Genomic DNA, 264 nt, shown 5'->3' on the forward strand with positions numbered 1-264 from the left:
TCCCGGCGGAGGCATGAGGCGCGCGGGGCGGGCGGGGAGCGGCGCGGCAGAGCGCGGGGCGGCGCGGCCCTGAGCGAAGCCTCCGCGCCGCGCTCCCGCAGAGCGACTATGGCCGGGGGAAGGCGAGGGCTGGTGGCGCCTCAGAACACGTTTCTGGAGAACATCGTGCGAAGGTCTAACGGTAAGGGGGGACCGGGGAGACGCCGCCGTGCGCCGGCGCCCCGGGGCGGAGGGCGAAGCAGCCCGCCGCCGCCTCGGCGGGGG

The 264-nt window shown here is 78.0% G+C and overlaps 1 protein-coding gene across 1 annotated transcript in view; it reads left to right on the forward strand.

The window, feature by feature from the left end:
• Positions 1–108: 108 nt before the first annotated feature.
• KCNH1 (potassium voltage-gated channel, subfamily H (eag-related), member 1) overlaps positions 109–264 on the forward strand; it is a 179910-nt gene continuing 179754 nt past the window's right edge. Inside the window, exon 1 of the mRNA XM_010576438.1 lies at positions 109–181. Within this exon, the coding sequence (XP_010574740.1) occupies positions 109–181 (73 nt within the window). The remainder of the gene's footprint in view (positions 182–264) is intronic.

This window comes from Haliaeetus leucocephalus, unplaced genomic scaffold (assembly GCF_000737465.1).
Source record: "Haliaeetus leucocephalus isolate CR32 unplaced genomic scaffold, Haliaeetus_leucocephalus-4.0 Scaffold526, whole genome shotgun sequence".
Classification (NCBI taxonomy): domain Eukaryota; kingdom Metazoa; phylum Chordata; class Aves; order Accipitriformes; family Accipitridae; genus Haliaeetus; species Haliaeetus leucocephalus.